General features: G+C 44.7%; 1 protein-coding gene across 1 annotated transcript; it reads left to right on the top strand.

Moving 5' to 3' along the window:
* Positions 1 to 10,866: 10,866 nt before the first annotated feature.
* On the top strand, positions 10,867 to 22,826 carry LOC147083104 (putative G protein-coupled receptor 139). The gene is made up of 4 exons (XM_085980273.1): positions 10,867 to 10,936; positions 12,106 to 12,207; positions 20,906 to 20,947; positions 21,907 to 22,826. Exons 1-4 carry the CDS (start codon positions 10,867 to 10,869, stop codon positions 22,824 to 22,826), a joined length of 1,134 nt encoding a protein of 377 aa, XP_085836399.1.
* Positions 22,827 to 24,182: the final 1,356 nt, after the last annotated feature.

The raw sequence follows: 24,182 nt of genomic DNA, 5'->3' as shown, positions 1-24,182 counted from the left end.
AACGGTTTCATCAGCTTAGGTCACTATGCACAGCTCTAGGTCATTATTTTATCTGCCTAGGACTCTGCTTCATCTACCTAGGTCACTGTGCACATGTCTAGTTCACCCTATCAACTGCCTAGCTTACGGTTTCTTCTGCCTAGGTCACTGTGTCCAAATGTAGTTCACGATGTCAGCTGTCTAGGTCAATATTTCATCTGTGTAGTTCACTGTGTACAGGTCTAGATCACTATGTCACCTACCTAGTTCACGGTTTCACCTGCCTAGGTCATTGCGCACAGGTCTAGGTCACTGTGTCAACTGCCTAGGTCACTGTGTCACCTGCCTAAGTCATTATGTTACCTGCCTAAGTCACTGTGCACAAGTCTAATTCACCGTGTCACCTGCCTAGTTCACTGCCTCCACTTCCTGGGTAACTGTGTCACCTGCCTAGGTCACGGTGCACAGGTCTGGATAACTATACCATCTGCCTAGGTCACTTTTTCACCTGACCAGGGCACTATGCACAGTTCTAGGTCACTGTGACACCTGCTTAGGTCACCGTTCCTCTTGCCTTGGTAACTGGGCACTGGTCTACCTCACTGTTTCACCTAACAAGGTCACTGTGCACAAGTCTAGTTCACTGTGCCACCTACTCAAGTCACCGTGTCCCCTGCCTTGTTAACTGTGCACAGGTTTAGGTCACTATGTCAGCTGGCTAGGTCATTGTTTCATCTGCCTAGGTCATTCGATCACCTGCCTAGGTCACTGTGCACAATCTAGGTCACTGTGTCATATGCCTACATCACTTAGCACAGGTCTAGGTCACTATGTCAACTGCCTAGGTGTCTGCATCTTCTGCCTAGGTCATTGTTTCATCAGCCGAGGTCACTGTGCACAGCTCTAGGTCATTATTTCACCTGCCGAGGACACTGTTTCATCTACCTAGGTCACTGTGCACAAGTCTAGTTCACTCTATCACCTGCTTAGGTTACTGTTTCATCTGCCTAGATCAGTGTGTTCAAATCTATGTCATTATGTCACCTGCCTAGGTCAATATTTCATCTGTCTAGTTCACTGTGCACATGTCTGGGTCACTACGTCACCTGCCTAGGTCACGGTGTCACCTGCCTAGGTCACTGTTTCATTTGCTAGGGCAACTTTCACAAATCTAGGTAACTATGTTACCTTCCTAGATCACTGTTCCTTCTATCTAGTTCATGGTGCACAAGTCTCTGTCACTATGTCACCTGCCTTGGTCACTGGTTCATCTGCTTAGTTCACTATGCACAAATCTAGGTCACTGTGTCACCTGCCTAGTTCACTGTGCACTGGTCCAGCTAACTGTGCCACATGCCTAGTTCACTGTTACCTCTTCCAATTCACTGTACACAGGTCTAGGTCACTATGTCACCTGCGTAGGTCACTGTGCACAGGTCTAGTTCAGTGTGTCACCAGACCCGGTCACTGTGCACAGGTCTAGATAACTATGAAAACTTCCATGGTGACTGTTTCATCTGCCTCGTTCACTGTGCACAGATCTACGTCACTATGTCACCTGCCTAGGTCACGGTTTTACCTGCCTAGTTCACTCTTTCACCTTCCCAGATCACTGTGCACAAGTCCAGATCACTGCTTCACCTGCCTCGGTCACTGTGCACAAGTCTAGGTCAGTATGTCACCTGCCGAGGTCACTATGTCACCTGTTTGGTCAGAGTGCGCATGTCTATGTCACTGAGTCACGTGCCTAGGTGAATATGTCATAGCTCCAGGTCATTGTGTTACAGCTCCTGGTGACTGCGGCACCTGTGTATGTAACTGTGTCACATGACTGGTTCACCTTGTCACCGGTCCATCAAAATTCGTCTCCTGTTTGTGTCACCATGTCAGCTGTCTATGTCACTGTGTCTCCTGTATAGATCACGCTTTCTGTCCAGTTTGCCTTTTGATTGGCTTCCTTCATCTATACCCTATTTTTCCTTTCCTTTTCATTTCAGATTCTCTCATGTCTAGTTCACTTTCTCATCTGTGCAGTCCATCCTTCCATCTGTCTATGGCACCTGCTTATTTGTCTAGTTCCATTTTTATCCTGTATGGTTCAACTTGTAACCTTTATTATTCAGGATTTTTTCAACACAGTGCCTATACTTGATAATAATGGGGCATAAATGTTTTTAATTCTTATTGGAAAAATATTGGTTGTTTATGAACCTGTTGTGAAATAAGTAGCTAGATAAAAATAAAGCATGCACAGTAAAAATGTTGCGACATCCCACTGTTCCCCAGATCAACAGGAAACATCTGCTCTAAACGATGAGCAAGCAATCAAAATCAGGAAGTTACTGTAGATCATAACGGTTAAGGGACACACGATTGGCACAATAGCTTGGGTCTACGCATAAATAACGTTCAAGAACAAGATGTTCAACAAGATGTGGTTTACTTCAGTCACTAAAGGCCCCTACCGCTGTTCCTGGTGGTGCAGAAATGAACAACTGCAATGGTCGGCTGCCGGGGGACAGCAGTGTATTTTGGCTCACTGAGAATCTCCACTGCTTGAGATTGAGTTACAGTACATATAAAAATATTTGCGGATAGAAAAATCCATGATGTTCCTAAAATACTGCCCCCCCCCGCCATTAAAAATAAAACTAGTTACGCTCAGATCAGTAAGAGCTGCACATTTACTTTACTGATATCGGTAACATTTCTGGTCGCTGGCCCGAGCTCTCATTCTTCCAGCAGGAGCCGGCCAGTTCACTGGCTATTTAAGCACGGTGGGGCCCCGTCCATTGCAGCTCCCGCAAGACCTCTTGCCTACTGTTATCGGCCAGAGTAACTGGATGGCAATCTGCAGCTAGAATTCTCGATAACCCACCTCCTTAAAATGAAAGGCCTCGGATCCTTAACATTCTGCTGTCAGGACCCTGTTCCAAATCAGCAAACACTGAACTGAACAGGCTTCCTATCTGGAACCCCTGTGGACTGTATGGCTTCAGTGCCACTCCGAAACCTCCAAGTGTCTAATAGTTAATCTGACTCAAATTTCTAAGGTGATAATTAAACTGGGACGTACCTGTCGGCACAACCCCACAGAACAACTACAATAACTGCCTGGTTACCTTAAAGTTACGTTGTTATTTACTGAACAAACGGCTCCTGTGACTGCATTGCTGGACGGAGGCGCTGCAAGTTGTTGCTGTCGAGAGGTTTGCGAGAATTTCAGTTCTGCATAAGTGATATCAGCTGCCATTCCACAGAGCAGTGAAGCTGTGTTGGTCAGGGGCGGTGTAAAAGGGAACAGTGCCGTTTGTCGGAGGCGGGGTCCGCAACTTCTTCTCCTTTTTTCCCTATGCTGAGGATGTGATGCAGTTGTTGAAGCTTTTGCAAGCGTCTCTCACGTCTGTTGCAAAAGATATCTGTTTTATTAAATTGAATTATAACCGAACATGGCACAAGTATTCGATTATACTTCAGTATATGCATTGTAAGTGTAGACATTCACTCGGGCGGTAGTTCAAAGGGGCAGACTCATTTCCCTGGCCCGTTATGCGCACTGCCCAATATTCAGTTCCATTGACCTCGACGTTTACTCCCCCAGGGCGGGCGGGAGAGGGTCTGGGATTGGGCGAGGTCAGGGCGGGGAGGGGAGCGCCAATGGTAAAAAGGAGATCATTGCAGTTTTTGCGAGGCGGGTTATGTGACATCTTAGCCGCGTGGAGAGGCGGGGCTCTTCATTAATGTGCTGGAAATTGCGGTCGGAGGCTGCCCGCGGGCGAATGACTCCGGAACCCAAGTAAAGTATGCACCTGCCTGCTGCTCCCGCAGATTCTGTCTCTTGCAGTCCTGGCCCTGCAGCATATGCCTGCCTAAAGACCCACATACCCCAGGGTCGCATTGCTGCTGGCAAGTGTACCTGGCAACACGTGGGCCAGCCCAGCCAATGATAAAGGGGGATTCCCATTGTGCTTATGTGGGTTCCATTTACGTACGGAATCCCCATCATTAGAATAGGCACCCCTTAAAATAAAATTACACAGCACTGAAATAAAAATAAGTAATCGCAACGTCAAAATTAATTAAAATACCATTTAATTAAAAATTAAAATAAAAATAGAATATTTTGAAAAATAAATTTAATTTTTTTTAACATGACAAAAATAACCTAATCTAACTTTAAAAGTAAGGGAATGTTTAAATGATTTGATTTTAATAGTTAATTAAACCCTTACAATGATAAAGGAAGGAGTTATGCCTGCTCTTACCAGGCGTAAGGCTTTCACGGGCAATTGCTTGGGCTGTAGTTGGGCAAACAACGCAACTCTGTGCCAGTGAATGTCCATTTTAAACGAATGCCAACTATCCCTCAAGCTGAAAATTGACAGACCGCAAGTTCTGGGTTTCCGCGCATGAGCATCGCCTCCCCTTTGCCATTGGCAACCTCTCTCTCCACCTGCCGAGATTGTTGACCCTTCCCCCCACTCCCGCCCCGATGGCATTTCTCTCCCTGCAGCCGATCATGTCCCAACTCGTTCAAGCACCACGACCCGACGAGGCCCGATCGCCGACTTACCCCCTCCCGCATTGGCCTCTCTCTGCACCACAAGCACTGACTTGTGACTGTCGCCACTCGCACGATATTCTCTCTTCCCCCCACCTCAAGCCCCAATCACTCACCTTCCCCCCCCCGATTACCGGGGGGGCGACTGTAAGGGTCCACGCCTGTGCCCTCCTTCCAATGGTTTTTCGTGCCCGTCAGCTTGCCATGATATGAATTTGACCATTTGCCAGGTGAGAAACTGGAGAAAAAAATGTTAATGAGGCCCTGCTGTTACGTTCAGAAGGAGCTCCAAATCCCGACCTAGCCAAGTTCTTTGCTCTCTTTTCATCCCCAGCCAGCCCCACCTTCCCCGCTTCCCCATAAATATCGGGGCCATTGACTTCAATGGCCGAGCAATTTCTAAATATTATAATTACACACACACACACACACACACACACACACACATATATATATATATGTATATATATATATAATGTTTCGTAGTTAATAAATTCATACATTTCTCTCTCTGTCGCTATATATATTATCTATAGCTACTGTGTTCTGCACGTTCTATATGCTTGCACACGCATACAGATATTTAATATAATGTTTGGGGATGATAACTATATATAAATTGATATGCACGATGCTATATTTCTCTATTCGTGACCCAGTATCAGATAGAAAGACAACATCTGGGTTGCTAGCTGGGAAAATGCATTGGCAATGCGCATTGAATGCTTGTCTTGCTGGCAATGGTCACACACCGAGAATGAATAAAAACACTTTGTGCTCTAGAATATTATTTCAATTTGCCTACCGAAATATTCTTGGGATAGTCAAGAAACCTTTAATAATTCTATAACACATGACATATTTGACATGGAGACGTGTAACGGATCTCTATCTATTGTACATAATGAAGGTAACTAACCTGAGCTGAACCTGACCTGGGAATATTTGATGGGGCAGTGTGGAGGTTTTTGGAGATTTTTTTGTTACTTTCCCATCGAGTTTAAAGTACTGATTGATTCTATTGTAAATTAAACACTGCTGTTTGTTTTCCGTTATGTCGCAGTTTAGTTTAATGGAGAGAATGTCTGGAAGATTAGTAAATTCGAATGTCTCTATCAACCATGTTAAAATAGCTGCATATCGCCACGTTAATGGGCATCTTCTCTTTCGGTTGCTGTCGCTCAGATATTCGCTTTTTAAAATTAATTTGTTATTGAAATGCACTGCGTTACTTTGATTAGCGGATACTCCAGGCTCAGCCTCCTCCACAAGGGCCCATTGGTGATATGTTTTGTATCAGCTGCAGATCAACAACTCAGTCACCGGCAGCACAGCCAGCTGCAAACTCGGCTCCTGACTCAATTCAGAGCTAATATTAGGGGTGTTCGAATATCATATAATGGGAGCATGCATTGTTTTAGCATTTTTAGCCAGAGAGCGAATGTGGAGAAAAGAGTAGAAGATTTTTATTTCTCTGTGAACAGAAGTGAGCTGAGCCATGAGAATCAGGCACTGAGATAATGAGGCAGTTGCTGAGAGACCACAGAACACAGTTAGAGTTTTACAAGGCAGTAAAAATTAAACAGAACTGAGATGAAGGCCGAAAGATTAGAAGCGGGTTAAACACCGAAATATGTGGCCTCAGCAAACGTGCAGCTACGCTGCTGTGCGGAGACGCAGCCCAAGTTAGCCGACTTATAAAAGAATGGGAAATTTTTCTCTTAAAGGTTAGAGCATTCTCTGGGTGCTGAGGAGCCACGCTGGTGCGTGGAACACCTGGAGGGCCGCAGCTGGTCGCTCCAGGCCTGGGAACTAGGCAGTGTTTTTCTCCTGGGGATTGGAGCGTTCTCAGTGTATTGGAAGCCCACAACCACGCAGCAGCCTACATAACCGGAACCTTTCACTCTGGGCCTTGTAACCAGGCACATTATTTTCATGTCATCTTGTCAATTAATGTAATATTGTAGAACAGTTATATAAAACCAGTACTATAATGAGTCAATGTATAGTAAAGCTTGTTGTATAAAATATTACTCGGGTCTGAATCTGAGCGGATTAATTGGCGTCGAACTAGCAACCTTTTCTTGCGACAGTTAGCATGGGAATTCCAACAGCAAAGCGGTGATAGATATGATTCAACGTTCATTTACATCTACGGAAAGCTCTTTTATAAGTAGAGATAGAAGGTGGAAGTAACGGTGTTGCGAATTTCAGTTCAGTGCATTTATCGAACCTCTGCTCGGATTCCTCTTTCCTTCCAAAACTAATTCACAAGAACTGAAAAATTCAAATAAATAGTCTATGGGGGTAATTGCTCCTTACACATCCCGCCCGAAATTGCTATATATTGCGGGCAATGGAAAGGAAGATCGGATAGGTGATATAGACCATTTTTGACTGTCGTCAAAAGCTCCACACAGACCAAAAAGCCTGATAGTAATAGAGGTAATTTAAATTTAACCCACTCCACGGGAAGCTGACGGGATTGACTCAGCCGTCCGCTTTATACACTGCCTGATTTTATTATCCATTGACCTACTGAAAGTGAAATCTGGTGTGGTGTAAAACCGGCGGAGGATTGGAGCCACGCCGTTTCTACCTGAGCAAACTCACCATGGGCCCTTCCTGCTCTATTTGCAGCCCAGTAACACACTTGGTGAGATCCGGAAACTCAGCACAGGCCGAGGGTGTATCATGGCTCTTCATGCCCTGTCTTAGCCTCAGAAACTCACTGATTGAGATCCGGTAATTCAGCACAGACGAAGGGTGGAATAATGGCTCTTCCTGCTCTGTCTTGGCATCAGAACCTCACTGAGTGAGATCCGGTAACTCAGCACAGTCCGAGGGTGAAACATGGCTCTTCCTGCTCTGTCTTGGCATCAGAATCTCACTGACAGAGCCGGTAACTCAGCACAGGCCGAGGGAGGAACATGGCTCTTCCTGCTCTGTCTTGGCATCAGAACCTCACTGACTGAGATCCGGTAACTCAGCACAGGCCGAGGGAGGAACATGGCCCTTCCTGCTCTGTGTGGGCATCAGAACCTCAGTGAGTGAGATCCAGTAATTCAGCACCGGCCGAGGGTGGAACATGGCTCTTCCTGCTCTGTGTGGGCATCAGAACCTCACTGAGTGAGATCTGATAACTCAGCACAGGCCGAGGGAGGAACATGGCCCTTCCTGCTCTATGTGGGCATCAGCACCTCACTAGCTGAGATCTGGTAAATCAGCACAGGCCGAGGGTGGAACATGGCTCTTGCTGCTCTGTCTGGGCATCAGAACCTCACTGAGCGAGATCCGGTAATTCAGCACAGGCCGAGGGAGGAACATGGCTCTTCCTGCTCTGTCTGGTCATCAGACCCTCACTGAATGAGATCCGGTAACTTATCACAGGCCGAGGGTGGAACACGGGTCTTCCTGCTCTGTCTGGGCATCAGCTCCTCACTGACTGAGATCCGGTAACTCAGCACAGGCCAAGGGTGGAACATGGCCCTTCCTGCTCTGTGTGGGCATCAGTACCTCAGTGAGTGAGATCCGGTAACTCAGCACAGATTGTGGATGGAACCAAGACATTTAAGAGGCTTAGGATCACACTGGAATAGAGGAGCTATCAGCACAGGCTGGGGATGGAGCCTGGATCTTTACTTCACTTTATGGGCCTTAGGACCACACTGGAATAGAGAGCTAACAGCACAGACTGGGGATGGAGCCTGGGCACCTCCTGCTCTGTGAAAGGCTCCGTGTCATAAAGGGTGAGATTAAATAAGTCAGCACAGGCCAGGAATGCATCCTAGAACCTTTGAACTCTCTATGGACTCTGTTCCACAGAGGGTGAAGCCTACTAATCAGCACAGGCCATGGATTGCGCCTGGGCTCCTGCTGCTGTTTGTGTAGCCCCTATAATGCACTGGCTAAGGTCAACTAACAGCACAGCCCAGGGATGGTGGCAAAAGGAAAATATAAGCAAAGCAAAGGAAGATAGAAGAGCAGCCAGGAAGAATACGAAAGAATGGATGGACGGTAAATGAAGAGAATCTGAGCAAGCAGAGAAGAGGAATTTGTAAATATATGTTCCCAGTATCCAAACGATTGACAACACAGCTCACAAAAGTTGAGTCATTGTGAAGGCCCGAGGTGGTTCAACTTTAACCACAGAGGAAGGATGGAGAGATCTTTGGGTGGATCCTTCCCTGGCAATGTTCAGCCAGACAGCAACAGTAACTCGCATTGAGAGATCTGAGGAAACAGTTGGTTTACTGATTTCATTAAATGTAATCGTCTTTAGGAAAGGTGGAAATTTCAGAAACCAAGCTGAGACTGGCAAATCATAAGACTTTCATGAGATTTAGGTGAACGACAAAGAAATAAACAGCACAGAAGGAGGCCATTCGGCCCATCGAGCCTGTGTCAATTATTTGAAAGAGATATCCAACTACTGCCACACACCCACGGCTGTTCTTTCCCATTCGCTTTTAAACCAATGAAGTAAGTTTTTGAATTGCAGTCGCTGTTGTAAATAAGAAACGCGACGTCAATTTGCACACAGCAAGTTCCCACAAACAGTAATATGATAATGACCAGACAATCTGTTTTTTAGTGATGCTGGTTGAGGGATATACTTTGGCCAGCAAGCTGGTGAGAACACCCCTGCTCTTCTCTCTCTCCCGGCAGGACTGTGTCCCGCTCAGTCTGCCTCTCACTATATCTGCTCTCTTCTGTCTCCTTCTGTCTCAGCTTCTTTGTCTATTTTAAAGTCCAAGTAACTTTTCATTTTTTACGACATGCTGATGCAGGAGCTGAGACTATATCCTGGGTATTGGGAGACAGGGAATCTCTCAGTCAGTTTAACATGCTGTATTATTCTATGATTCTGCGAGCGATGTAAATGATGCTGATCATTTTCCAGCTCCACATTACCACTTTGCTTCTGTGCTCCTGTGTCAGGATGTCTGAGTGGTTAATTCGTTGAACTTAATATCCAACGTATTCATGTCCATGTGCGTTCGGACCCCACTCCTGGTAAGGGTCATGTTCAATCTTCACTGGTCACGTTGCCACCCACATTTATATTGTACCCTGTTATTTAATCACTCTTTCCCTCTCTCCCATTTCATATTCTATTATGTCTCGCACCTTCACATCTGAAACCTTCACTCGTCTGCATTCCTTTCACCTCTCTCTGTGTCCCGCACTCTCTCTAAATGTTAGAACCATAGAATGATGCTATAAAAAGGACATAAAAATCACTGGAGAGAAGTGAAAGAAAGTATAATAAGGATGGTACCAGAACTGAGAAATTACAACAATTGGAAAAAAGATTTAACAAATTGGTGTTGTTTTCTTTAGAAATTGATGACTTTGAGGTGACCTGATAGAAGTCTTTAAATTATGAATGCGTTGTACAGGGTAGATGAGAAGAGAATGTTTCCACTTGTGGGAGAATCCAAAACAAGGGACCATCAACACAAGATATTTACCAATAAATCCAATGGGAAAATAAGGAGACATTTTTTTCTCGTTGAGTGGTAAGAATGTGGAACTCGCTCTCACAGTCACTGGTTGAGGAAACAAGCTTAGTTATCTTCAAAAGAAAACAATACCACTTCATGCACTAAAAGGGGTAGATGGTCTTGGATGAGAATCGTGTGGAGTATTAGACCTGCATGGACAACTTGGGGCGAATGATCTGTTTCTGTGTTGTACGTTCTGTGTAATAGAGAGACCTAACACTAAACTAATTAATTAATTAAATGAATAAATGAAATAGCGGGAGCGCAGGAGATGTGTTGCTGCTGCAATATTTGGGAGCTGGTGGACATTTTTGCCCAGGGTGACTACATCTGTGGTAAGTGTCTGCGGCTTTAGGAACTTCGGCTTCGAGTTGGGGAGCTGGAGTCCGAGCTGCAGACATTGCGAGACATCAGGGAGGGAGAAAGTTACCTCACCTTTTGGTCCAGGAGGTAGCCGCACCCCTTAGATTAAATATTTTAGAATTGACAGGTGGTCACAAAAGGAGGGTGTGACTGCGAGTGAGGCAGGTACCGGGATTCAGGAGGTAGTATTGATTGAGCCTCAGTCCCTGCACTTGTTCAATAGATTCGAGGCTCTTGCAACCCTTGTGAACAGGTGCGGGGACTGTGGGGAGGACCAGTAAACTGACCACGGCACCATGGTACAGGAAGCCGTTCAAGTGGGGGGAGTAAAAAGAAGGTGGTTGTAATAATTGACAGTATAGATAGGGGTTAGACACTGTTCTCTGCAGACAGGAGCGTTAGCCCCGAAGCCCATGTTGCCTACCCTGTGCCAGAGTAAAGGACATTTCCTCCGGGATGGAGAAGAACTTGGATTGGGAAGGGGATGAACCAGTTGTCGAGGATCAAGTAGTTACCAACGACATAGGTAGGTCAAAGAAAGAGGCTCTGCAGAGAGATTTTGAGCAGCTATGGAATAAATTAAAAAGCAGAACCACAAAGGTCATCATCTCTGGATTATTACCAGAGCCGCGAGCAAATGGGCATCGGGGCAATAGGATCAGTGAGATGAATGCGTGGCTCAAGGATTGGTGTGTGAGAAGTGGATTTCGATTCATGGGACACCAGTACTGGGGACAGAGATAAATGTTCCTTTGGGATGGACTACACATGAACCAGGCTGGGACCAGAGTTCTAGCGAATCGAATAACTAGGGAGGTAGATAGGGTGTAATACTAAACCAGCTGGGTGGATGGGGGGAGAGTCCCGGTGCAGGGAAATGTAGAATGATAAAGAGAAAAGACCAGGAAGCAGTGCAGGAAAGTGAGTAGGATAAGCATAACCAGATTGTGTCAGAAAGGGAGAGAGTGTACAAACCATGTAGTGCACAAACAAGTAGGATCCAGGTAAAAAAAAAATGATATTATAACAAATAGGGCCAAAATACAAAAAAAAGTTACGATTTCTAAAAATGATAAAAAGACAATTCTAAATGCACTGCATCTGAATGCACGAAGCATTCATAATAAGGTAGATGAATTAACAGCACAAATAGGTATAAATGGATACGATATAATTGTGATTACAGAAACATGGCTGCAGTGTGACCAAAGTTGGAAGCTGAATATACAAGGATATTCAAAATTTTGGAAGGACAGGCGAAAAGGTAAAGGAGGCGTGGTGCCGTTGTTTATGAAGGATGAATCCAGAGCAATAATGAGAAAGGATATAGGCTCAGAAAATCAATATGTAGAATCAGTCTGGGTGGAGCCAAGAAGCTCCAAGGGGTAGAAAACATTGGTGGGAGTTGTCTATAGGTGACCAAATGAAAGTGGTAATGTAGGGGATGGCATTAACAGAAAATTAGAGATGCATATAACAAGGGCACTACAGTAATCATGAGCGACTTTAATCTACTTATAAACTGGCCAAACCAAATTAGCAATAATACTGTGGAGGATGAATTCCTGGAGCTTGTACCAGATGCTTTTTTAGTCCAGTACATTGAGCAGCCAACGAGGGGAAAGTCTATCATAGATTGGGTATTGTGCAATGAGAAAGGGGTTAATTATAATCTTGTTGTGCGGGGTCTTTTAGGTAAGAGCAGTCATAACATGATGGAATTCTTCATTTATATGGAAAGTGAAGGTATCCAATTAGAAAATAGGGCCCTAAATCTAATCAAAGGAAACTACGAAGGTATGAGCAGTGCGTTGGCTATGATAGATTGGGGAGCTTCATTAAAATGCATGATGGTGGATGTGCAATCGCTAATATTGAAGGAACAAATGCATGAATTGCAACAGTTACAGATTTCTTTCTGGTGCAAAAACACAAAAGGAAAAGCAGCGCAACTATGGGGAACAAAAGAAATTAATGGTAGTGTTAGATCCAAAGAGGAGGCATATAAAGTTGCCAGAAAAAGTAGCAAGCCTGAGGATTGGAAGCAGTGTAGAGTTCAGCAAAAAATGACCAGGAAATTGATTTAGAGGGGCAAAATAGAGTATGAGAGAAAACTTGCAAGTAATATAAAAGCGAACTATAAAGGCTTCTACAAGTATGTAAAAAGAAATATATTAGTGAAGAAAAATGTAGTACCCTTACCGTCAGAAACGTGAGAATTTATATTGGGGTGCAAGGAAATGGCTGAGCAATTAAACAAATACTGTGGTTCTGCTTCACGGAAGAGGACACAAATGACTTCCCAGGAATGCTAGGGAGCCAAGTGTCTAGTCAGAAGGAGGAATTAAAGGAAATTAGTAATAGTAAAAAAATAGTGCTGGAGAATTTTATAGGACTGAAAGCAGATAAAACCCCCAGGGCCTGTTAATCTGCATCCCAGAGTATTACAGAGGTAGCCATGGAAATACTGGGTGCATTGGTTGTCATCTTCCAAAATTCTATAGATTATGAAACACTGCCTGCAGATTAGCGGGTGGCAAATGTAACCCCACTATTTAATAAAGGAGGGCGAGAGAAAACGGAGTACAGACTGGTTAGCCTAACATCAGTAGTAGGGAAAATGCTAGAGTCTATTATAAAGGATGTGATATCAGGACACTTAGAAAATATCAACGGGATTAGATAAAGTAAACATGGATTTATGAAAGTGAATTCGTGTTTGGCAAAGCTACTAGAGATTTTTGAGGATGTAACTTGTAGAATAGATAAGGGAGAACAAGTGGATTTGGTGTATTTGGATTTACAGAAGGCTTTTGATAAAGTCCCACATAAGAGATTAGTGTGCAAAAGTAAAACACATGGGATTGGGGGTAATATATTGGCATGGATTGAAACTTGGTTAACAGACAGGAAACAGAGAGTAGGAATAAATGGGTAGTTTCTGGGGTGGCAGGCAGTGACTAGTGGAGTAGTGCAAGTATCAGTGTTTGGGCCCCAACTATTCACAATATATATCAATGATTTGGATGAAGGAACCAAATGTAATATTTCCAAGTTTGCTGACGGCAGGAAACTTGGTGGGAATGTGAGTTGTGAGGAGGAAGCAAGGAGGCTTCAAGGGGATTTATTCAAGTTGTGTGAGTGGGCAAATACAAGGCAGATGCAGCATAACGAGGCTAAATGTGAAGTTATCCACTTCGGTAGGAAGAAAATAAAGGCAGAGTATTAATGACATGGTGATATATTGGGAAATGTTGATGTGCAAAGCGACCAGTTTGTCCGTGAACACCAGTCACTGAAATCAAACATGCAGGTGCAGCAAGCAGTTAGGAAGGCAATTTGCATGTTGGCCTCCATTGCAAGAGGATTTGAGTACAGGAGTAAGGATGTCTTACAACAGTTATGCAGGGAATAACAACAGAAAATGCTGGAAAAACTCAGCAGGCCAGGCAACATCCGTGGAGAGAAAATAGAGTCAACGCTTCGGGTCAAACCCATTGTCAAGACTGGAAAAGCAAAGGAAATTAAATAGATTGAGAGACCAGGCTGGGAGAGAACAAAAGAGAAGTTCGTACGGATGACCCCGAGCTTTTGGTCGCCTGTCATTTTAACTCACCGCCCCATTCCAACTCAGACCTCCCTGTACTCGGGCTCTTGCATTGTTCCACGGAGGCTCAGCGTAAGCTCGAGGAACAGCACCTCATCTTCCGATTAGGCACTTTACAACCTTCTGGACTCAATATCGAGTTCAACAATTTCAGATCATAACCTCGGCCCCCAATACATTTTTACTTATTTTTTATCCATACCTTTGCTTTGGCCCTTCCCCCCCTTTATTTCTCTTCCACATGGCAGCTGTCTCCCATTCTGCCACCGCATTTCACACCTAATCCAGAGCCCTCTTTTGTCTCCACTTGTCCTATCACCGTCTCGTCTCGTTTTTAATACCTCTTAATGTCTCTTTACTTCTCAATTGTTCACTCCCAGCCTGACCTCTTAATCTATTTCATTTCCTGTGCTTTTCCAGTCTGGACAAAGGGTTTGACCTGGAACGTTGACTCTGTTTTCTCTCCACGGATGTTGCCTGGCCTGCTGAGCTTTTCCAGCATTTTCTGTTGTTATTTCGGATTTCCAGCATCTGCAGTATTTTGCTATCATTACAGCTATACAGGGCCTTGGTGAGACCACACCTGGAGTACTGTGTGCAGATTTGGTCGCATTAACTAAGAAAGGATATACTTGCCATAGAGGGAGTACAGCGATGGTTCACAAGACTGATTCCTGGGATGGCGGGACTGTCATATGAGGAGAGATTGGGTCGACTAGACCTGTATTCACGAGAGTTCAGAAGAATAAGATGGGATCTCATTGAAACGTACACAATTCTGACAGGAGCTAGATAGACTGGATGCAGGGAGGGTGTTTCCCCTTGCTGGGCGGTCGTAACGATGGGTGACAGTCCCAGGATACAGGATAGGATTTTTAGGACTGAGGTGAGGAGACATTTCTTCACTCAGAGGGTGCTGAACCTATGGAATTCTCTACCACAGGAGGCTGTGGATTCCAACTCACTGAATGTAATGACGAATCTGATAGCTAGATTGCTAGACACAAAAGGCATCGGGGTATGGTGAGAGAGCGGGAATATTGTACTGAGAGAGATGATCAGCCATGATCATATTGAAGGGCCGAATGGCCTACTCCTGCTCCTATTTTACTATGTTTCTATGTTAAACGTGCAGAGTGGCAGAAAAAAATAGAGAGTAACTCTCGGGAAATTGATGAATTTTCCACATTTTAAATACCCAGAACAGGGGACACCAATTTCTAATAGAAGGGCCGCAGGCTGAAGGCCAGAAGGGAGTGTGCAGAATCCCTGGAAAGTGCAACCTTTGTCGCGCTGATGCTTGAGCTATTTTAGTCGGTAGATTGCATGAAATGATGCAGATCAAGTAAAATAGGAAAAACAGTCGGGGTGTTATAATATCGAATTTAAACGTCGTAATTCAATATTCCTTTTTCCAAGACAGTTAGGAATAACCGGATCTGAACTCGATAGGATTCGAACCTGGGCGAGGAAAACAACCAAATGTGGTTTAACTTGTTTATCGCCTTACCCACATGGCCACGATTACCTTTCACCAGTGCGAGTCAATGCTACTCAGTTAAAATCGTAACGATGCAACATTCTACAGCAGCCGAGCATTTAGGATTCAATCGTCTAACACTACACGCTGCAGAAAATTCAAAAAGTGACAATCTCCTGTCAGATTTTGTATTTTGTTCCATTTTTATTCATTGAGGATACCCGTTCATTGTTTTTCCCAATCCATTGATGGTTCCAGTCCATTGTTTTTCCCAATCCATTGATGGTTCCAGTCCATTGTTTTTCCCAATCCATTGATGGTTCCAGTCCATTGTTTTTCCCAATCCATTGATGGTTCCAGTTCATTGTTTTTCCCAATCCATTGATGGTTCCAGTCCATTGTTTTTCCCAATCCATTGATGGTTCCAGTCCATTGTTTTTCCCAATCCATTGATGGTTCCAATCCATTGTTTTTCCCAATCCATTGATGGTTCCAGTCCATTGTTTTTCCCAATCCATTGATGGTTCCAGTTCATTGTTTTTCCCAATCCATTGATGGTTCCAGTCCATTGTTTTCCCCAATCCATTGATGGTTCCAGTCCATTGTTTTTCCCAATCCATTGATGGTTCCAGTCCATTGTTTTTCCCAATCCATTGATGATTCCAGTCCATTGTTTTTCCCAATCCATTGATGGTTCCAGTCCATTGTTTTTCCCAATCCATTGATGGTTCCAGTCCATTGTTTTTCCCAATCCATTGATGGTTCCAGTCCATTGTTTTTCCCAATCCATTGATGGTTCCAGTCCATTGTTTTTCCCAATCCATTGATGGTTCCAGTCCATTGTTTTTCCCAATCCATTGATGGTTCCAGTCCATTGTTTTTCCCAATCCATTGATGGTTCCAGTCCATTGATTTTTCCAATCCGTTGCGGGTTCCTATCCATTGATTTTCCCAAAGCATTGATGCTTACAGTACATCGATTTTCCCAATCCATTGAAGGATCCAGTTTCTCTCTCTTTTTATCTGCCTCTCTCTGTGCAGTAGAAGTCTACAGAGAAAAATATAAGACAATACACAATCTTACAGGATTGTATTGAACGGAGACTGTTTGGTGAGTGGATTCACTGGAAAGGCGATGGAAGCAGTTTCAATCGCAACTTACAAAAGGGAAGCGGATATATACTTGAAAAGTGAATATTAGCAGGGCTATTGGGAAAGAGCAGCGTGGAGTGGGGTTAATTGGATTGCTCTTTCAAAAAGTCAGCACAGGCACGATGATCTGAATGGCCTCATTCCGTGCTCTGTCATTCCATGATTCCATGAGTCTATGCAGAAGCAGACCCGTTACTTACACCCAGATCACATTAATTTCAAATTTCTCAGCAAGTGCTTTATGTAATTGGATGACCGAGTGGTTAAGACTGTTGGATTTCAAATCCTATGGTGTTTCTCTTGGGTTCGACCTCCTCTCGGGGTAAGGGTGTAATTCAATCTTTCCTTGTCCCATTGCCACCCCCTTTTGTCTTGCACCTCCTCTGCCAGAACCTCTCTCTCTGTCTGACTCGGACTCTCTCTTTGAAGGAAGCAGCTGCTAGTCTGGGCCTGCGACAGATGGTTAGAGATTCAGCATGGGGGAAAAAAACCGACGTTTCCTCGTCCTCACCAATCTACTTGTCGCAGATACATCCGTCCATAACAGCATTGTATGATGTAACCAACGCACAGTAATTGAGGATACAAAGTCTCGCTTTCCCACTCAAGACACCCATCCATCGTTTTGTTTGGGAGGACCACCGTGATAAATGCGATACATTCAGTACTGATAGAGCAACACAAATCTGGGCATCATGAGGCGTTGTGGGCCATCAGCAGCAACACAATTGCATTCCTCCACAATCTGTAACATCATGACCCGGCATATCCTTCACTCTACCATTACCATCAAGCCAGGGAACCAATTCTGGTTCAACAAGGAGTGTAGAAGAGCATGCCAGAAGCAGCATCAGGTGTACCTAAAAATGCGGTGCCTACCTGGGGAAGCTGTAACACAAGACTACATGCATGCTAAAAAGCGGATGCAGCATGCTATAGAAAGGGCTAAGCGATCCCAAATCAACGGAGCAGTTAAAAGCTCTGAACTCCTGCCACATCCATTCGTGAATGGTGTGGATCATTAAACAACTAATGGGAGGAGGAGGCTCCTTGAATATCCCCATCCTCAATGATGGTGGAGCACAGCTCGTGAGTGCTAAAGACAAGGCTGAAGCGTTTGCAACCAACTTCAGCCAAGTAGATGATCCATATAGGCCTCCTCCTGAAGTCCCCACTTCCATAGAAGCCAGTCTTCAGCCAATTCGATTCACTCCCGTGATAGCAAGAAATGACTAAGCACGCTGCATAGAGCAATGGATATGGGCCCCGAAAAAATCCCGGCTGTCGTGCTGAAGACCTGTGCTCTAGAACTAGCCGCTCCTCTACCCAAGCTGTTCTAGTGCAGCTACAACACTGGCATCTATCCGACAATTTGGAAAACTGCCCAGGAATGTCCTGTCCACGAAAAGCAGGACAAATACAATCTGGCCAATTACCGCCCCATCAGTCTAATCTTGATCATCGGCAAAGTGAAGGAAGATGTCGCCAATAGTGAAATTAAGTGTTACTTACTCATGAATAACCAGCTCACTGCTGCCTCACTGATGGTCCGTCATGCCCACTCGGCTCCAGACCTCATTACAGACTTTGTCCAAACATGGACAAAGAAGCGGAATTCCAGAGGTGAGGTGAGAGTGACTGCCCTTGATATTAAGTCAGCATTTGACCGAGTGTGGCATCAAGGATCACGTCGTAACTGAAGTTAATGGGAATCAGGGGCAAAACGCTCCACTGGTTGGAGTCGTACCTCACAAAAAGGATGATGGTTGTGGTGGTTGGTGTTCAATCATCGCAAGTGCAGGGCATCGCTGCAGATGTTCCTCAGGGTAGTGTCCTAGGCCCAAACATACTGACATGCTACATCAATGACCTTCCCTCTAACATATGTTTAGAAATGAGGATGTTCGCTGATGACTGCACAGTGTTCCGTTCCATTCATTCAGACAATGAAGCAATCCGTGTCCGCATGCAGCAAGGCCTGGACGACTTTAAGGCTTGGGCTGATAAGTGGCAGGTAAATTTTGCACCACACATCTGCCATGCGATGACTATCTCCAACAAGCAAGAGTCTAAACACTGCACTTTGAATTTCAATGGAATTAACAACGCCGAACCCCACACCATCAACATCCTAGGGGTTCACCGTTGACAAGAAGCTTAACTGGACCAGCCACATAAATAATGTTGCAACAAGAGCAGGTCAGAGGCTAGGTATTCTGTGGCGCTTGTCTCACCTCCTGACTCCCCAAGTCATTTCCACAATTTACAAGGCACACGTAAGGATAGAGTTGGTGCACTCTCCACTTGGCTGGATAAGTGCAGCTCCAGCAAAACCCAAGAAGCTCGACACCATCCAGGACAAATCATCCCACTTGATTGGCATCCCATCCACCAAGTTAAACATTCACTCCCTCCACCAGTGGCGTACAATGCCTGCAGTGTGTAACATCTACAAGATGCACTGCAGCAACTCACCAAGGCTCCTTCAGCGGCACCACCCAAACCCGCGAACTCATCCACCTAGAAGTACAAGGGCAGCAGGGGCATGGGAACCCACACCATCCTGATTTGAAGTATATCGCTGAACCTTCATCGTCGTTGGGTCAAAATCCTGGAACTCCCTCCCTAACAGCACTGTGGGAGTACATTCACCATACAGACTGCAGCAGTTCAAGAAGGTGGCTCACCACCACCTTCTCAAGGGAAATTAGAGATGAGCAATAAATGCTGGCCTTGCCAGCGATGCCCACATCACAAAAACGAATACAAAAATATCCTGCTACTCAACAGTTTCAGCTCTCCTTCGACAGATCTGCCTGGGACACATGAATCACTTGTTGGCCTTATTCTACTTTGCCAAAATCGTCCATTTCTCTAGCTTTATATTAAAGAGGAACTATCACCGCCAGTATAATTTATGCAGTGCCAGCCTCCTCGTCAAACCTCGCTCCCCCGCCCCCTCGAACACCATTACCAGAAGCTCATGGACCTCTTGATCAATACCATTCCCACCGCCAATTTAGTTTTTTTTGAAGCTTCTGCACGTTCTCCTGTCCCATTTAATCCATATTTGCCAATGATCTCCCCTTGTTATAACGTTAAATCCACATCCTAATGTAGTTGCTCACCTATCTCATTTAACGCCCTCTCCAAGCTCATCTTTGTCAAGAAACTTACATCTTCCTCCTTGACCCCATTCTCACTAAACTGCTGACAATGGAAAATCCCTCCGTGTCCCTATTGCTAATTGACACAGTTGCTCTTTCCATCTCTTCAGGTAATGCCGCTTTCTTTTCAAATCAGCTATCATGAACCCCCTCCGCTGAAAGGGCACCCTGGAGCGGCGTGTCCTTGCACAAACCATGTCCTCCTCAAATGTCTTGAATTGAATGTGTTGTTGCCATTCTTTCCAGAAACTCTATCCTTGAATCTATCCAATCACCATTCAGCCCCTCTCACAGCCCTGTATTAAAATCACAAATAATATCATCTATGATTGTGATCACGGTGCATTATCCCTCTTTGCCCTGCATGACCTTTCTGCAGCCTATGAGATGTCGGCCATCTCCTCCCAATAAAGGGGATGATGGTGTCAGCATTGCAGAAGCAATGAAATGGAAAGTGAGAGTGATCGAGAGTGAAAGAGAGAACAGGGGAAGAGAATGACAGGAAGAAATGAGAGAGAGTGAAAGGGAGAGGGGAAGCAAGATGTTACATTTGAACTGAGAGGGATTGCAAAACTGGATTTGTGACAATCAGATAGAAGAGAGGGCAAGAGAGTAAAATATGACAGACTGTGTAAAGGGAAATGTGAGAGAGGAGGTATGATTGGAAAAGAGAAAGACTGAAAGACCGCATTCCAGAATGTTTATAAAGTACAATTCACATTAATATGATAAACGTGTAACTTTCTTTAATTTATTATGCTTGGAATTAAAATAATATATCATGTTCTACTTGGATCTTTTAGTCCTTGTTCCTAACGGTGAACACCATCTGGTTCATAAGAAATGGGTCCTTGACTTAGGAGTTTGACTTTGAAAAGCCAGATGGTGCCAACACCATGTTTATTCAGCATCCTGTAACTAATTACAGTAGGGATACAATCTAATAGCACCAGTAGGGATTCACTGCATTATAAATATGCCACTACCTTATCTTAGTTTCTTCATTAGTGTAGTTGGAGTGATCGCTTCCAACACCAGTAGGCATCCTCTTCACACAGAAGATGAATTTTGTATTGCTTTATTGGATAGAGGTCGTATACTACCCCGTTCTCGCGGCAATTGGGGTACCTGGTAAGTGATTTTCAGAATGTAGTGTGTCGGATTCGCTGTTTAACGCACCGTGTTGCTATTGACAGACAGTGCCTGGTAAAAAAAATAGATTGTTCTTCAAGTCTTTGTCATGCACTGAGTTAGGAATATCAATGCTTGTCAGATTGGTTAAATCAAATGATAACGGGAGACAACTCAATACAGGTATTATGTTATTTTCGCCATTATTTTTTCACAATTTAACCCCAATTTGCTGTTTTGTACTCACTATTTACAGGTTGAATTTGTTTGCTCCGCCTACTCTCTTTTATCCTTGATGTTTTCTTTCCTGCTTCTCAATTTTATCCTTGGCAGTCACTTCTCTCCTACTCACTTTGTTCTAAGTATCATAGTACTTGTTTCTCCTTTTATCAGTCATGTTATTTTGCATCCTGCTCCCTTATATTCTTGGTTTTGTCTTCATTCTTGCTCCTATAATCCTTGTTGTTGCTGCCTCTCCTGCTCCGTCTGTCTTTGTTGTTCTCTCCAATTCCACTCTTTCTTCTGTGGTGTTCTCTTCTCTCCTGCCCCTCTTATTCTTGATGTTTACTTCTCTCGTATTGTCTTTTATCTTTCGTGCTCTCTTCTGTCCTGGTCCCTATTATCCTTGGTGTTGCCCTCCCACTTCTCCACTTTTTCCTTGCTGTTGCGATTTCCCCTGGATCCTTTTATCTTCAGCATTGGCTTATTTTATGGACCGTTCTAGTTTAGAATTGCCAGTGGAAACTGAACGTGATAGCTCACAGAAAACGAATCTTCTGATTGACGAAGTGTAATTGGCCTACGACGTCGCAACACTATCCAGCGGCATGAGCCGCTCCATCAGGAAAGGAGAGGAAACGCCATGGGGAATTATTCAATATCGCATGCACGTGAGACCAGTTTATATTTCACATTTTGCACTGGTTAATGATTGTAATGTTTTGTTCCTATACCCACAGTAAACTTGGCGGCTATTGTGATCCTGTCCCGTGGAAAGTGCGGTCTCTCCAAATGCATCACTCGCTACCTGGTGGCCATGGCGACGGCGGATCTCATGGTGATTGTCTGCAATGTGATATTACATCGGATCGCTGAGCTTTATTGGTGGTACTCTTTCCTGTACTACACTCCTGTGTGTAGAATCATTCTCTACCTGTCTCCTACTGCCATTGACAGTTCTGTTTGGTTAACGGTTGCTTTTTCCTTTGATCGGTCTGTAGCCATTTGTTGCCAGAAGCTGAAAACAAAATATTGCACCGAGAAAATCGCTAGTGTGGTTATAGTGACTTTGGGCGCGCTGTTCTGTTTGAAGAACATCCCCTGGCCCTTTGTTTATCTTCATAATGTGATAATTAACAATATACGGCGGGGATGCCTTGTACCGTCACAGTTTTATACTCTACCCACATGGATAGCTTTTTCTTGGATTGAGCAGCTGTTGACCCCATTGCTTCCATTTTGTTTAATCTTGCTATTTAACGCTCTCACCGTCAGACGCATTTTAGAGGCCAATCGGGCGCGGACGAGCCTCCGGAACCTTAGCAATGGTGAGAATGACAAGGACCCTGAGAGAAGGAACCGCAGAAGGTCTATCGTTTTACTTTTTGCTATATCCGGCAGTTTTATCCTGCTCTGGATGACCACGGTAGCCTATTTCTTATCTTATCGAATTGTTGGCGCCTTTCACCGCAGGTCTTTGCTCATTGCGTTTGGAATATTTCAACAAGCAGGAATTAAGCTTCAGCTCCTGAGTTCCTGCACCAACACGGCTATTTACACAGTGACCCAGAGTAAGTTCAGAGAGGAGCTGCTCAAAGCGCTCAAACATCCCTTTAATCTAATTCATAAATTACTTAAATTATGCAAATGGCAGAACTGACTTCCCTAACTTCGCATTTCAATTTCAATTCACAGCCATCACCTACATTTAGCAAAGGGACTGAGCAACAGGGGACAGCACGCATCCTGGAAATTCCTTTATTGTCGTTCTTCGGGATAGGCATTAAGTTATTGGTCACGCATAATACTGGCATTGTGGATCCACTACTCCTTGCTGAAATCAGCCGGCTTTCCATTTTGAGTTTAATCTAGGGCAGTCACAAGCGGACGCTTTCTATCAGGGCGGCCGATCTGCAACATCAGTTTCACACCAGCGCATCAAGTCTACAATATAAAACACTTGGGCTACAGTGACACCGATTCCTGTTTTACACTTGTCCCGATATTGTTTTTCACTTAAATCGGTGGGGATAATTTTAACTGTTTTACAATAGTGTAAAATATGCGATATCTTTTGAGCCACTCATTAAATGCCCGACAAAAGCGTCATTTCCATCAATGCCGAAAGATGAAATTCTGTGGTGTTAAATGTCTGTGGTGTAGTGGGGATAGCTGGTAAATAAAGCGCCCTAGAGCATACCTGTAACTGGGGTATTGAATAAATTTTTTAAGTAATTAAAGGGGTAAGTCATGGCAGGAGAGTTCAGACCCGTGCTCTGCTCCTCCTGCTCTATGTGGGAAGTCAGGGATGCTGCCAGTGTCCCTGATGACCATATGTGCAGGAAATGCATCCAGCTGCAGCTACTTGTAGACCGCATTGCGGCGCTCGAGCTGCGGGTGGATGAATTTTGGAGCATGCGCGATGCTGAAAGGCTCGTGGATAACACGTTTAGCGAGTTGTGCACGCCTCAGGGTAGGGCAGCACAGGGGGTGACCATCAGGCGGAGCAACAAAGGCAGGCAGGTAGTGCAGGGAACCCCTGCGGACATCCCCCTTTCAAACAAGTATACCGCTTTCGATACTGTTGAGGGGGATGACTCACCAGGGGAAGGCAGCAGCGGCCAACTTCCTGGCACTGGGGGTGCTCCTGCTGCCCAGGAAGGGGGGAAAAAGAGTGGGAGAGCAATAGTGGTAGGGGATTCTATAGTAAGGGGAACAGATAGGCGTTTCTGTGGCCGTAGACGTGAATCCAGGATGGTTTGTTGCCTCCCTGGTGCCAGGGTCAAGGATGTCACTGAGCGGCTGCAGGGCATTCTGGAGGGGGAGGGAGAACAGCCAGTGGTCGTGGTCCACATTGGTACCAACGACATAGGTAAAAAGAGGGATGAGGTCCTGCAGCAAGAATTTAGTGAGCTAGGTGAAGGATTAAGGAGCAGGACCTCAAAGGTTGTAATCTCTGGATTACTCCTGGTGCCACGTGCTAGTAAGTATAGGAATAGGAAGATAGAACAGATGA

Source organism: Somniosus microcephalus, unplaced genomic scaffold, assembly GCF_052327205.1.
Source record: "Somniosus microcephalus isolate GS21.2 unplaced genomic scaffold, FLI_Smic_1.0 scaffold90, whole genome shotgun sequence".
Lineage (NCBI taxonomy): Eukaryota > Metazoa > Chordata > Chondrichthyes > Squaliformes > Somniosidae > Somniosus > Somniosus microcephalus.
Note: the sequence above shows the minus strand (reverse complement) of the source record. Positions and strands in the feature narration are given on the sequence as shown.